General features: G+C 43.3%; 1 protein-coding gene across 1 annotated transcript in view; it reads right to left on the bottom strand.

Annotated features, from left to right (window-relative positions):
* Prkdc (protein kinase, DNA-activated, catalytic polypeptide) overlaps positions 1-11,226 on the bottom strand; it is a 188,415-nt gene that overhangs the window by 85,718 nt on the left and 91,471 nt on the right. Inside the window, exons 40-43 of the mRNA XM_023717692.1 lie at positions 10,354-10,481; positions 4,126-4,333; positions 2,692-2,870; positions 118-286 (exon numbers count right to left, since the gene is read on the bottom strand). Of these exons, the coding sequence (XP_023573460.1) occupies positions 118-286; positions 2,692-2,870; positions 4,126-4,333; positions 10,354-10,481 (684 nt within the window). The remainder of the gene's footprint in view (positions 1-117; positions 287-2,691; positions 2,871-4,125; positions 4,334-10,353; positions 10,482-11,226) is intronic.

The raw sequence follows: 11,226 nt of genomic DNA, 5'->3' as shown, positions 1-11,226 counted from the left end.
AAAAAAAAAAAAAAAACCTAACATTTTAGGAAGTGCAAATTATATAACTTCAATTGATAGTCTAAATTCTGAAATTCCATACTGGCAGCAGCAGTAAACACCTCTGGAGAGGCCCACCTTTTCTGGTTTTTCGCTAAACAGAAAACCTTGGTAAAACTTTATCTCTGTGAAGACACAGCGGATAACGGAGATGGCGCAGTTGTACGCGGCGCAACGGTAGCGTCTTCTCCTCTCCAGTAACTGGCTCTCTCCCGCCATGTTCTCTGTGAAGGCATCGTGGCACGACCTGGAGGAGGGACCAAGGCTACAAAGTGACGTACTGTACTTGGCATGCAAACCAAGGCTCGGCCAGGCGCGGCGGCGCACATGGTAACACTGGTGCTCTGGGAGGCAGAGGCTGCAGAAACACAAGTTCAAGGCCAGCCTGGACAATTTAGCAAGCCCTTAGCTCATAACTTATAGAAGCTGGAGATACAGTCTAGTGTGAAGACCCTGGGTACAATCCTCAGTTCCGAAAAGGTCAAAAAAAGGAAAAGAAAAACTGATGCCTGAACTCAGCAAGGCAGGCCCCGGATCTCCTCAGCTCGACCCCTCGCGTGTGAGGCTTCCGCCAGGCCCAGCCCGGGGCCCTGGGGCAGGAGATGAGCTTGGCACCTCTGAGTGCAGACCCGAATGCGGGCCTCACCACGCAGTGCTAAGCACAGCGACGAGAACAAGCGGTAAAGACAGGAAGCAAGGAGGACAGAGTAGCCTAGTCTAAGGCGCTGACAATAAAGATTTCAGAGAAAATGTCAGAGCTGAGCTGTTTGACTGTCTTTAAAAGACAGGTCTCCCTGTTCTCTGGCCTGGCCGTGAACTCTGGGCTCAAGAAATCCCCCGCCTCAGCCTCCCAGCTTGAAACAGAGTTTCCCAGAACAGAAAGGGACATAGGCAGCACTCCGAGCAGGGAAGAACATCACTCAGAACGGGGGCTGGGCGGTGTGGTGTGCTGGGAGGCGCGGGAGCAGCCGGTGGCTGGCGGCCGGCGGCGAGAGCTGGCTCTGGCAGAGCTCGCCCATCGCGCGCAGGGCGTGGGCTTCACCCCGCCAGGCGGGGCCACGCCGCACTTAGGAGCCCGCTACTTCTCAAACAAGCTTTCCTGGAGTGCAGCCCCGCCACTCGCTGACAGCTACGGGCTTACGCAAGGTACAGTGCTGCAGTGGTGGCAGATTATATGGCCCACAAACCAAAACGATTTGGCCTTTACGGAAAGTCTGCCCACCCATTATTGAAGTCCCAGGTGCTATTGAAGGGCTACCGGTGAGAAAATGAAAGGGTCAGATGCGGGTTCCAACTGCATCATCACTTCAGCAGAAGAGACATGAAAAAGATTCGTCTAGGAGCAGAGAAAAGAATTCCAGATGGCGAGATAGCTCAGTGGTCTAAAGCACCTGCTTAGGCAAGCTTAGGCAGGTGCAGGCGACTGAGGTTCGATCCCCAGCACCACATACTATGCCAGCCCCACCCTCAGGGCCAGCTGAGCTGGCAAAAAAATTCTAGAGCACACAGGCACAATGGCTCACAAAGAAGCCCAGACACCATGACAACCACAGGAAGGGGAACAGAAACTGGTGGCAGGAACCCTGGAGAATAAAATCTGGCAAATTGGTAAATGACAGGGTGTTGGCAAAAGATGGAGAAAGGTGGAGGAAGCAGGATGAGCGGTGATCACCAAGCCCCTCGGACACTAGGCAGTGAGAGGAAGGTGACACCATTCCCGGAAGCAGGGAACAGAGGGACAAGCGTAACAGAGTGGCAACAAGTCTGGAGACAAAGTGCACGGCACAGGCTCCTACTTAGAAGAACTCCATCAGAACACTTGTTCTAGAGAACATACCTGACTCACCTGTGCTTTACAGAATGCCTGGAAAAATACCACTTTTAAAATTTTCAATGACAGTAAAAATAAAATTGGAGTTGGTACAAATTTATCCAGCTACTGGAGGGCAGAGGGTAGCAAAAAACTGTGAAAGAAAAGGAAGTTTAAAAGCCAGGTGTGGTGCTGCACACCTGTAATCCTAGCACGCAGGAGGCTGGGGCAGGAGGATCCTTGCGAGGTCCAGACCAGCCTGGGCTACAAAGTGCGCTCAAGGCCAGCCTCAACTGCGTAGCTGTCGGAGGCCAGATTTAAAAAAAAAAAAAAAAAGATACAACAGCACAACCTGGCAATGCACACAGCTTCCCTGACCCGCGGCTCAGGCAAAGGGCCCGACTGCGGACTCGGTTCTGGAACGTGCAGTCTTCTGTTTATTAGCAGGCCTTGGCAATCTATTCTCCCCCCAAAACGAAGAAGGCTTAGCACTGACTAAGATAAACGTTGGGTACAACATCAGGACTTTCTGTCTACTTGCTTTTTATTCCGTCCTCCCTCCACCCTGATCCCCCGTGTGAGGGCAGACCTCCACATGTAACGGGACCCTGTCTCAGAAAGACAAAAAAAAAAAAAAAAAAAAAAGTTTTATTCTTTACAAAAGGTGAATATGAGATAAAATGTCTTTGTCCAATAACACACTAAAGTCCATCTAAGAAGTCTGTATACGAGAAAAAACAGAAACTATAAAAGTTTTGTATTTAAGTAAAACGTACGTACACATTATACAAATGGTAACAGCCACTAAAACTATTAACAAATTAAATACAGTAAAATCTTACTTAATAAGTGTCTTTGTAAGTTCATTTCCTTCTGTAACACCGGAGCCATGGAAAACTTGATTAATTTTAGATTCCTTGGAGTAAACATCATCTTTTGGAAGACGCGAATACATCACTTCTAGCATCTTGTAATAACCCATCTTCTTGGTGATTTGAGTTTCAAAGGTAGATTCGTTTAGCTTAGAAAAGGTAATAGTGATCATCGGTCTTAATAAACACGGAAAATATCTTACTCAATATATCATACTTTTGATTCCCAGTACAAAAAAAAAAATCAGATTTAACATTTAGTGTTCTTTAGATAGGAAATAATCTTTAAAAAGAAGCTAAATAGTTCAAAAGGAAGAGTTCCCTGTTGCCTGGGGCTTCCAACGTGGATGTATCATAACTATAAGGGCGAAAGAAAAAATAACACATGATGGGAAAGTAGAGGAGAAGGGAAAAAAATTGGGGTGTGTTATATATGTGTACCAATTCCCCACAATGAATCAGTATGTACTGCAAATGTACTAAAAACAAATTAAAATTTAAAAAAACCACACATGATATACAAATAGTGAGCCGTGGGTGTGCCACATCTGTACAAAGTCTTTCAGAAGACTTTCATAGGAACAGCATGTGAAAATCAACAGGGAAAACACCAATGTTCACCTCTTCTGAACACTACATTAAAACTGTACTATTTGGGTATTTACAGTATCTCCCAACAGGATTTCCTGGGAAGTCGGGGAGATAGATGGCTCAGTGGAGTGGGAGCTTCTGGCAAGCTCAAGGGCCTGAGTTCAATCCCTGGTTACGCAAAAAAAAAAAAAAAAAAAAAAAAAAAAACCCTGGGAGGTGAAAGGACACCCTCCCCCCAACCCACACAAGAGATCTAAGAGATGCACTAATCTCTAGAATCCTTGAATGTGACCTCCTCAAACAGTGAAAAGGGACTCTGAAGATGTAAGTTCAAGACCTTGAGATAGGGAGATTTGTGATTATTCAGGTATAGGCTCCAAAGGAAATCACATGTAACCTTAGATAAAGGGAGGTGAGACAAAAGGAAAAGAGAGGGTGACAGTCTCATACAATCCAGTCTCAGTACAATGCCATAGCTATTCGAGGCTGGCAGAGACAAAAGGGGCTTTTGCAAGAGATAAGGAGTGTGGCCCCACAACACTATGATTTGGGCCCAGAATAGCTAACTATAGGTTTCTGGCCTCCAGGACTATGAGAGAAGAAATGTGTTGTTCTACACCACTGGGTGAGCAGTGAGGTATTACAGAAGCCATGGAAACTAGGGCAGGTCCACGGAGCCACAGATGGTTACCAAATGCAGAGGAAAGGTCTCTGAGCAAGAGCTCCCCTAACTGAACACATGGCAGGTTCTAACGACACTGGGGCCTACGGGGAGATTTCTACTACTAGTGAGTTTAACATGATGCACGATACCTTTGTGAATCTGGTCTTCAACATGTCAATGGCATCCACTACGATACTGCTGAAGAACTCTCTTAGAGCATCCAGGCTGCAGTGCCACAGCAGGGTGAGGAGACAGCGATCTACAAAGGCTTGGCGGGTCATATTTGAAAGTAGGTCATTCCTCCTGAACATTCTGTACACACTGTCCAGAAGGCCTGACTGCGTGACACAGGAACTCCTAAGAAAAAGAGATAAAATTATATGCCAAGCTTGGAGATACACACCTGTAATCCCAATACTCTGGGCAGCTGAGGAGGGAGGGCTGCAAGCCTGGGCAACGCAGGGACTTCGTGAGACCTTGCCTTAAAATATGAAATACAAAAGGATGTAGCCCAGTGTAAAGTGAGTTCCATCCCCAATAACACACAGAGACACACACACACACACACACACACACACACAGAGTTACACATGCACACAAAGTTCATGCTGTGAATAAATGCCTTAAGTATCTCTTACATAAAAAGCAGCACAAACTCCAATTATTATGAAATACAAAATACCTTAAAAGATGAGATAAATGAAACCTATCAAGACAAGAATCATTTGCACCTAAGTTGGGTTGCTTTGTTCACCCCCAGAAACCTTCAAAACCAATTTAGGCATTAGGAAGAAAAGCCTGTCATTTGCTCCCAAATCTGTTCTCGCTTGAGAACACTGGAAAGGCTCGGGGAGAGCGTCGGCCTACAGATGCTCACATTCTGAGGAGCTGACACTCACAAGTTTGTACTGAAAAATTCCGGGTTATGTCTATTCATCAAGCACTATGCTTATTTCCTAAGCAGAGATGCAGCCTGCTATGTGAGCCTTCCTCACCGGAAAAATAAAGTATCTGAATAATCAGCATTAAAATTCTGTCCATAAATCGATACATTAAGAATGCAGCTACAGCCAGGCATAGTGACATAATTTGTCATATACTATTATGTGACATAGTGACCTGTAATTCCAGAAGTCATGAGGCCGAGCTTAAGACCAGCTTGGGCTATAAAGTGAGCTCAAGGTCAGCCTGAGCTGCTTAGCGAGATCCTGTGTCAAAAAGACAAAAAAAACCAAAAAACAGAAAACCAATCAGCTGCACATAGCAGCATCACCTATAATCCCAGCACTCAAGAGGCTGATGCAAGATTCCAACTTGAAGGCCAGCCAGGATATGAAACAAGCTCAAGGCCAGCCTAGTGCACACAAAGCCTTTGTTTTTAAAAAAGAAAAGAAGAAAAAAAAATTATGAAAGAAAACACAACAAAAGAATACGGAGTTACATTTCCTTACCTATTAAAAGAGGGTTAGAACAAAAGTCTTTAAAACCCAAATGCTCTGAAGCTGACCAGGGTAAAATAGGGTAGACAGAGGATGCTTCAAGTCTGCAAGACACTACCATGTGCCACACTGACTTTTTGATGTTCACTGGGCACTACTGCGGGCCCAGTGGTCACGCCCCTCCCCAATCCTCTCCCCAGCTAATGGTATTAATAGGAGGGGACTTTGGAGCTCGTGAACTGTGAGGGTCCTCAGGGATCAGGGCCTCTGTAGAAGAGGCCTGAGGGCACTCCTTTCCCCTTCTACCATATGAGGGCACAGCAAGAAGGCACCACCTATGAGATAGAAAGCAGATACGGAACCTGCTCCACCCTGATTCTGAATTTCCAGTTTTCACAACTGTAAAAAATCAATTTATAAGTTGTCCTGTCTGTAGTATTTTGTTACAGCAGTCCAAACTAAGACATGCATAATCTCTGCTTTAATCTACCTCGGAATTTTACTGGCCAAATTCAAAAATCATATAAGCGTACAGCTATTCACTGTGGCGTTATTCTTAATAGTAAGTGATGGAATTCAAAGTCAAACCATGGAGCGTCATGTCAACATCCAATGACACTTCCACACAATAAAGAACTGCGCACTTGCTTAAATAAGAAGGAAAAAGGAAAGCACATTTTCCTGCATCTGCTGAAATGAAAACAGGCTTTGGTCCTTTATTCTATCAGTAATGGTGCCCGACATCAATTGATTTCCAGGTGTTAACACAGGGTGGTGCTCCTACAATAAATCCCAGTCAGTTACGACACACACACAATCTCTTTCCCATCTTGGATTTGGCTGGCTAACGCAGCGGGGGACACACTTGTGTCTCTATCCATGAGGAGCACTGGACTGCAGGTTTTTTGTGACGAAGATTTTTTCTGGCTTTGGCATCAGAGGAGTTGGGAAGAATCCTTCTCCTACTTCCTAAAACATATATGAAGTATTGATACTTTTTCCTTAAATATTTGATAAAATTCACTACTAAAGTATCTGGGTCTGGGCTTTCCTCTGTGGAAACTTTTAATGATTAAAGATGTTCAGATTTTCAAATTTCATGTTGAGTCAATTTTATTGATTTTGTAGGAATTTCTTTCACTTAACTCGTAAAACTTCTGACATAAAGCTGTTTGTAATGTTCCCTTAGTTTTTTTAACTTCTGAGAAGTCAGTAAAAATGGTCCCTCTTTCATTCCTGATTTTCATAAAATACTTTTCCCTTTATTTTTGATCTAACAACTTGTCAATTTTTTAAAAACTAACTTCTAGTTTAATGCATTTTCTTACCATTTTCCTGCTATTTGCTTTCATTCTAATCTTCGTTTCTCCCTTCTTTCAGCTTACCTTTGGTTTAGTTCTCTTTTCCAGATTTTAAGGTAGAAAGTTCAGATTATTCATTTTTTTGTTTGTTTTAATTTTTATTGTTGCTGGGGGTGTTTGTGTTGGAGACAGAGTCCAAACTGTCCCTAAACTCATTATATACCCTTGCTGGCCAAGTCCTCAATTTTCTTCTGCTGCTGATTTCTAATTAAATGTCATTGTAGTCAGAGAATATAATTTGTATGGCTTCAATCTCATTCTATTTTTAAAATTTTTTATTAGTACATGTTTACAATATGTAATGATTACGTTTGTCACGGGGAGCCGGTCCATGTACACAATATGTCTTCTTTTTACTTCCCCTCTCTCCCTCCCTCTCCTTTTTAAAAGCACCAAATCCTGTTTTATGGCCCAGCACCCTCCATGGCACCCCTGATTTCAATGCTTTCTGCACCCCAAGATTACAGCAGCTATTCCTAGCTGTCATGGTTTGGGGATTTCGCAAAGGGAACAATATAATGCAGGAAACGTTTCATAATATTAGTTATAAGGAATCACCCAAGAAGCATATTCAAGTGCAGGAAATCTATCCACACACTAAATACTAAAGACTCCAGCTGAGGGCCTGGATCCTAATTTCCGGCATGAGTCCGTATGAAAACCTAGAGCTCATAACAATGGAGGCCTGAAGCCCACAACAAGGTCTCATGTAGGCTTGCTTGGTGGATCTGCGCTGGAAAGGCCCAAGGGTCTGTGGTGGAAGCTGGGAAATCTACACCAGTGGGATGGAGGATCTGTGCTAGCAGGCTGAGGGATCTGAACTGGGGCTAGGAAGCAATGCTGAAGGTAAGCACCAGAGCTCCCCCAAAGGTACCACAGCCATCCTCAGCAACAGTGAGGTCCCAAGCTCCTCCAGCAATGAGGAAAGCCGAGTTCCCATCAGGAAAGCCAACGTGACAAGCTTCTCCATGAGGCTGAGCAGTGCACTGTCTTCCCCTCCAGAGCCAGGAAGTGATGCTCAAGATGAGGATCCAAGCTTATCCAAAGTTCATCAGGAAAGCCAGCATGACAGGGTCCTCCAGCAGAACAGCCCAAGAGAATGAGCAGCTTCCAACAGCTCCAACAGCTTCTCTAAACAGCATCCCTAACTGCATCCCTAACTGCATTCAACAGCTTCTCCAGTTCTGCCTTTATGCTGCTGGCAACAGCCCTCAGGTGGGCCTCCCGCACCCAGCACCATGCTAGTTCAATTCAGCTGGGTGTATTCAGTTGACCACCAGTTAGAAATCCATTACATGCACACACACACACACACACACAAATAAATAAAATAAATTAAAAAAAAAAAAAAAAGAAAGAAATCCATTACATGTCACACTGTCCTGCCTCGGGGCCACCAGATTATGGACTGAAACCTCTATAAACTGTGAACCCAAATAAACTCTCCTTTAAATTGTGGGTAGTGAGTGTTGTGTCACTGATGTGGAAAGTGACCAAGATACTCTGTCTGGAAGAATGTTTCGTGTGTGTTAAAAGTCCACATGTGGGCCAGGAATAGTGGCACACACCTGTAATACCAGCACTTGAGAGGCTGAGACAGGATGGTTGTCACAATCTGAGGCCATCCTGGGTTACACGGGGAGCTTCAAAGAAGCCTGGCCTACACAGAGGGACCTTATCTCAAAAAATTAGAAAATAAAAACAAAACAAAAATGAACGCATGTTCTGTCACACAGAATGTTGTATAGTCGATTAATTGCCATATGGTATTTTGGAAAGCATCAAGAGGAAGGAATAACCTACTAACTCATGCTACATCATGGGAGAGCCTCAACATAGCAGCCTGAAGAAAGAACCCATGTGCAAGTGATCACACAATTCCATTTATATGAATAGTTTAGAAAAGGCAAATTTATGACAGAAAGGTAAACTAAAAAAAATTTTTTTTTCATTTATGTGTTTGGTACAGGGTCTCACTACATAGCCTGGACTCATAATGATCCTCCTGCTTTCAGCCTCCCCAGGCACTGGGATTACAGGCGTGTGTCACCATGCCCGGACCAGTCGCTGGCTCAGAGTGCCCCAGGGCAAGGCTGGCATGGCATGTGAACCAGGGATCAAACCCTGGTCCCTGTGCTTGCCAAAGCAGGCACTTAGTCTGCTGCACTATCTCACTAGCCCTAAATTTTTTAAAAAGCAGATTAGCAGTCGCTCGGGCTGACTGTGTGAATGGGAGTCAACTGTAGAAGGCGGTGCAAATCTTACTAAAGAATAACAATATCCAATGGTAATGGCGGTACCACTCTTAAAATTCCTAAAACAATCATTCAGTTGTATACTTAAAATGCTTAATTCTGTAGTATATAAAATATAACTCTAAAATAAATGTAGTTATAAATTCAATATAAATAAATACCAATTTAAAAAGTTCACTGAACATTTACAATTAGAAGTAGCTATACCAGCAAACTTTTACCTTAAAAACTAATAATTAAGTATATCTCATCTTTCCTACTACATTTTTCTACTTTTTTTTTTGTACCAGGGATTGAACTCAGGACCTTGTGCTTGCCAGGTAGGTTCTTTAGCTACTGAGCTATTTCTCCTATATTTTTCTAAAATAGTAAATTATTCTTTAGGTAACCAAACTGTCCTAATTATGAGCATAATTTCATTAGAGTGTTAACTACAACTACTGAATTTAAAATGGACACAAGAATCAGAAAAATGGCTATTTTCAACTCCTCATAAAATAATCAATTAAGGGCAACTAAAACGTATGCTAAACCCATTAGGAAAACGCTCTATAAGGAACCTGGCTGCCCAACTTTAGCATCTGATGCAGGCCAACTGGACAACAGGTGTCCCCCACTGGCCTAAAGATGAAGCAGAGGACATTAATTAGCAAGCAATCTTGCCAAAATGTGAACCTGAAACAAAATGAACTCTTAAGACTTAACTCTCCATAAGAGGAAACAAGGACTGGAGAAACAAGTTAAATAAAAGGACCAGGAAAGACTCAGAAATCCAAAATAAAGACACTGAACAGGGCAAATATCTAGGCTTTCTCAGTAAGGAAAGAGGACTGGTCCAGAAGTCAGACTTAAGAGATGTGATTGTGAAATGATCAGGAGTGGATCAAAATTCAAATATCCAAGAATATTGAGGAGTGTAAGGCCTTTTGAGATGGCAAATCAGAGCATGGACTGACTGGAGATTTTGTTCAGATGATAACAGCATGTTGAAGAGCAAAGCACAAGAACTCAGGTGAATTAATGATGTGGTAAATATTTACTTTAAATTAAAATATCAATCAAGAAGAAAAGCTAACGGGAAGAATAAAGCAAGGAAACTGCTGGTTCATTATCTGGAGCCTCACACATAGGTTTTCTTAACCTCTAAGTGTGTGTGTGTGTGTGTGTGTGTGTGTGTGTGTGTGTGTGAAAACTTACAAAATAAAAATTGGTTTTTAAGAAAAAATAAATAACATGCAATGGTAAGGGCACAACATTCTGTAGAAGAGAGAAGACACTGTCCCTCACAAGCAAGCGCCATGACTCCTGTGCTTTCGGCTTACCTTCTGGCAATCCTTTGGAAAGTGGCCTGGAACAATTCTTCCATGACGTGCTGCTGTTCTCGGCAAAGAATCTCGGTCATCAATTGTAACAGCATGGGACTCTGGGATAATTCCAGTGCATCTAGAAACTAGGACAGGTACATAATCAGTATCAACAAAGTGTCATGGGCTTGTATTCTTTTTAACTATTCTAATTTTAAAAATTGAGAAGGAATTATAACAATTCCACACAACACTTTAAAATGCTAAATTGTTGTCCTTTTTGCAGAACAGAATGCCAGCCTTCTTAATAACATTCATTAAATACTCAAGTTTTGATTCCTTGCAGGTGTCCTTCCTTTTAGTGCCCAGGTTGTGAGGCTCCACAACTTGCCTGCACAAGCGTCTTCTTCCTTCACCCGTCCTCCTTGGCCCTCTTACGGGGGGTGGGGACACCTGTCTTTTCTCAGAGTTCTCACTGCATGGCACTGTCCTGTACACACTCTTAATGTTCTCCTCTTTGCTATGATCTGCCCCTCTGTTGATTTGTTCTACTTTTTAAAAGATAACACCAATTTTATCTTTAGAAGGGAAAAGGAAGCCAAGTGTGTAGCATATGCCTGTAATCCCAGCACTTGGGAGGCTGAGGCAGAAGGGTCGCTGTGAGTTCAAGGGTAGCATGAACTGTGTAACAAAACTGTCTCAAAATGAAAAAAAAAAAAAAAAGAAAGAAAGAAAGAAAAAAGAGAGAAAGAAAAGAAAAAATGGAGGGCCAGCGGTATAGCTCAGCAGACTAAGCGCTTGCTTAGGTAAGTGCAAGAGCCACATGCTGTGCCGGCCCCACCCCTGGGTGCGCTGAGCCGGTGATGGATGGAGTCTGGGCGTCATGGCATG

Source organism: Octodon degus, unplaced genomic scaffold (assembly GCF_000260255.1).
Source record: "Octodon degus isolate 3935 unplaced genomic scaffold, OctDeg1.0 scaffold00054, whole genome shotgun sequence".
NCBI lineage: Eukaryota > Metazoa > Chordata > Mammalia > Rodentia > Octodontidae > Octodon > Octodon degus.
Note: the sequence above shows the minus strand (reverse complement) of the source record. Positions and strands in the feature narration are given on the sequence as shown.